The sequence below is a fragment of the Antrostomus carolinensis genome, unplaced genomic scaffold (genome assembly GCF_000700745.2).
Source record: "Antrostomus carolinensis isolate BGI_N321 unplaced genomic scaffold, ASM70074v2 scaffold3642, whole genome shotgun sequence".
Lineage (NCBI taxonomy): Eukaryota > Metazoa > Chordata > Aves > Caprimulgiformes > Caprimulgidae > Antrostomus > Antrostomus carolinensis.
In genome coordinates, this window is record NW_010298773.1 from 46,755 (window position 1) to 50,879 (window position 4,125).

General features: G+C 39.1%; 1 protein-coding gene across 1 annotated transcript; it reads right to left on the bottom strand.

Moving 5' to 3' along the window:
* Window positions 1-1,804: 1,804 nt before the first annotated feature.
* COX7A2L (cytochrome c oxidase subunit 7A2 like) lies at window positions 1,805-3,065 on the bottom strand (the record flags this gene model as incomplete). Its single annotated transcript, XM_010162542.2, has 2 exons — window positions 1,805-2,031; window positions 2,931-3,065. Coding segments are annotated over 2 exons (279 nt in total), but the record flags the coding sequence as incomplete, so codon positions are not given.
* Between the last annotated feature and the right edge of the window lie 1,060 nt (window positions 3,066-4,125).

Sequence of the window (4,125 nt, forward strand, 5' to 3'; positions counted from 1 at the left end):
CAGTCTCCTCTTTCTGTCACGACTGGAGCCCTGCCCAGTGGCTGTAGACAAGCAACGCCTTTTTGTTCTTTAACCTCCAACTGAACCAGGGATGTGAATCTGAAGAGCTGAAGCAGCATTCTCATCCTGCTTCAACCAGGTCAGCTTTTTTTGAGCAGGGCAAAGTGAAAATAGTTTTTCAAAATCCAAACGCAGCAAAACCAAAGAAAAAAAATGGATTATCTAGCATCTGGTTATTTGCAAAATTTGATGCCATTTTCTTTTCCCGTTAGCACACGTGGGGTTTCTTTAGCTGCTGACAAAGGGCTGGAAAAAGCTAGACCCAGGGCAATAGGAAGACAATTCTGATATCCATAGCTCCAACCATGACCTCTAGAGCAATAAATGAACCCAGTCATCTAGTTGAGTTCACTTTAGGAAAGCTGGACCTGAGTGGTAAGTCTCTGCTGTTGTTCTTTCCACAAGCACTTGGAAGAGTATTTCCACTGGTTAATGAGCTATGGAATAACAGTTCAGTTACTTTATCCACACCTGCCTTAGCAACAAGCTGAAAGTTGTTATCCTCTATGTGAACTCCAAAAATAGGGTTTTTTTCCATTAAAAAAAACCAAAACAAAACAAACTAAGAATATAGCAATTCTCTGAGCAGACTGTTGTCATTATTTACTTGGAAGGTCATTTCTGTACAGTTCTGGGAGAGATGGGTCTTTACAGAGGCCAGTAAATCCATGCTTATCCAGAACATGGGTGACCAAGAGTGAATACTTGATGTTCATAGGCAGAGGAGGATCTATTAAATTAGAGGAAGTTTTTTGTGAAGACTTCTGTGAAACTTGCAGTTCAAGGCTATGATATTAGAAGGGAAAGACAATGAATAAATGGTTTTATTGGCCTCTCTCTCTTCCATTCACACAGCAAAGGAAATGCGTGTGTACATAAATAGATATGTGCGTGCACTGAAAATAATACGCAGCTGAGCTATGACAGTGACCTGTTCACCAAAAATTATAGTTCAACACCCAGTGAGTTCTGAGAGAGGATTTTAAGAGGATTGCCATCCCAAAAAGATTACAGTAAGGTAGTTGAATCAATTGCCTGGTTTGAGATCTACAAGTTGAACTTAAACAAAAGTGTACCAATATGTTTATTTTGCTACCAGGCCAGCTGAAGTGGTCTGAAACTTTCAAGACTTGCCTGCTTTATTATTCATGTAGTTATCTTTATTGCACAGTAAGTTTCACAAATGAAAGTCCAAAAACTGGTATAACTGATGCTACAATATCGGTGCACTCCGCTGCATACAGTGATGCTAACATTATGGAATAAATCCACTTTAAACACTCCAAGGAGATATGCCCTTTGTCCTACCACCAGAGGTACAAGTATTTAATAATACACCGGCATTTGGAAAAGTTTCACTGCCACCTGCTTATGTAAAATGAGTTGTGTAAGACAGAAACAGGTTCCCAGTATGTTATAATAATTAAATTATTTGCTTTTTACTGTTTTGGAAACGAGCAGCATCCTCCCACTAAGGAATGTGGAGCATAGCCCACAAAATAGTTGTCCTGTCCTATCTCTAACATTGTTTAAGTTGGGGGAGGGAAGGAAGGAAGGAAGGAAAGAAAAGCTTAACTTTCTCCAACTGTTCGTACCCTCCTGCAAGACAACAAATGCAAAGCTTCAACCATATGGTAAGATGATGTCTTTAAGCCTGTTTATGTTGATTTCTAGAGCACAGAAGGCAACCAAATTAAAAACATTTTCTCCAAGAAATTCTATCTGAATAATGAAGCCTGTATGATCACAGAATTAAAGCAAGTGCCAAGAGATGCATGCAGGAGGTCCTTCAGAGAAGTGTCTCGAGTCCCATGAGTCGTGGTTCATTTATTTTCGGTTTCTTGGTTGTGAGGCCATGTACAGTGCTACCAGACAGTAGATAGTCCCGCCTATTGTTAGAGCCATAGTGGTCCGATAAAGCAGCTTATCTGGGACTCCTCGTTTCAGGTGTACTGGCAGTCCATCTGCTTTCTGTGGGAAGAGTTTCAAAAGAAAACAAACAAAGAAATGAACACACGTACCAAGGCCACATGGAACAAGATACCTCAGATAAATTAAAGAGACTTCCATGAGGGAAACCTCCTGACAAACAGACTATCTACAATCAGGTGTATTATGTGTTTTTCATTTAGCAAGACAAATGCAAAGGCAAGTTAATTTTATTAGTCAAAGCTGTTAAGTGCAGGCAGAAAGAATGTATCTTGAAATATTTCTAAAGAGGACCTTGATGGGAAAAGTGTCACTAACAAAAGAACGTGAAAAGATACGTATAAAAGGTTATTCACCAAGTCAGACTGACACATTCCAAATGCAGGTGGCATGTAAGAGAGACAAGGGTATGTTATATAAAGCACGTTCTTCATGGGTTTTTTGAAAAAAAGCTTAACTGATTTGTTTTATGAAAAGTCCTACTACACTTAGAAATTGCACAGCTAACAAACTGGCTTTGAAAACTTCACTCTGTTCTTCTTATACTGCATTATAAACAGCTTCAGTAATATTCAAATTATTATACACAAAACAGTAATGATCTGCTTTGCTTGTCCAGATCTGCTTTAAGACATATGCCTGGACTCCCAGACAGAAAGTGCTTTCAAGAGTCAAATAATGTAATAAGCACCTTCTGAAACCAGCAAAAAGACAGATAATGTTACTAGACTTTCCACTTTCTGTATTTCTCTCTTATACAAGGCAAATATGTCGTAGTATAGTACAAGTATAGTGGTTATACTCTACTCTACTTGACACTTTCTTAACCAGACTTTACATAATTTTGGTATTGCAGAATGACAAAAGTAGCCACATTAAAATAAGGAAAGATATGTCCCACTCTCCAGTTTTCTTTAAGTTACTTTCAAAGTTGTCGTTACCTGAAACAGTTTCTGTAGGTCTGGCACCTTGTTTTTACCCAAGAAAGAATCAGTTGCTGGTAAATCTGAAGCAAGTTTAGTTGTTGTCCCAAAAATCAGAGCTGGGGATTCAGTGGAAACTATTGGTTTGAGTCCCTGCATAAATAAAGATTAAAATATCAAGGTATATAACACTTGCAAATGCACCAATCCTCATGTTAGGCAGCCACACTGCCAGTCGTTACAAGGATACATTATAAAGAATATTTATCTGGTATGAAGACCTGTGAGAACAAGTTAAAGACACACTGTTGGTCCACTCAGCTACAACTTTGGGTCAGGGCTTAGCAAGGAGAACAGAAGCCTCCTTTCTGATTTCTTCATCACATAAATTTGCAGCTATTAGAAGTTTTTCTGTGCTGGTACTTGTTCCAAATTGCTGTTTGTTTTTCACACACAGTCAGAATATCTAGGGCTGTACCCAAGTAGCAGGATTAGAAGCAGGGCACACCTGATGCTTGGGTGAAACACAGTGAGGAGACTTCAATGAACTCTTCCTCCTGAATGCTGCAAGCAGCAGCCATAAATGATTTGGATGTACAGTTTGAAGGAGGGGGGGTGGGGGGGGCGGGAATTAGGACCACTTGTTTCATACAAAAGTAGTAAGTGGTGCCCAAGGACACTTCAGAAGCTCTGATGTGGTGAATATTTTACACAGGTGTAACTACACCCTGTAATTCAAGTGCTGCTGCAACCTTCCACCCCTTAATGTACTCATGAGCAGCGTAACTTAATTGCTTCTCAGTTCAGATGGTTGTACTATACATTTGCTGTAATTAAAAACTACATAATCCAGTTCTATGGATAAGATTAAGTGCACAATGTCACAGCCATCATAAGGTTGGGCTCCTTGCCTTTATTATTACAATTAGATTTAACAGTTATGCCTGGACACATGGCAGTGATGTTTTACATTATGGCTCCTGAAACAGCTGTAACTTTTTTTTTTCCCCTTAACTTGCCACAGAAATTTAAAGCATTGTACAAACAGGTTAATACAACAAATTTTCGTTATAAACAGAAGCAGCAATTGCTCTCCATGGGCCAAGTTAAGGCTGCACTGAAGTTCTAGTTTCTGTTCAAGGAACTAGTTGATGTATTTTGTATTTAAGAGAACTGCCTGAACAGTATTTGGAGCTGGAAGCAGACTGGCGCT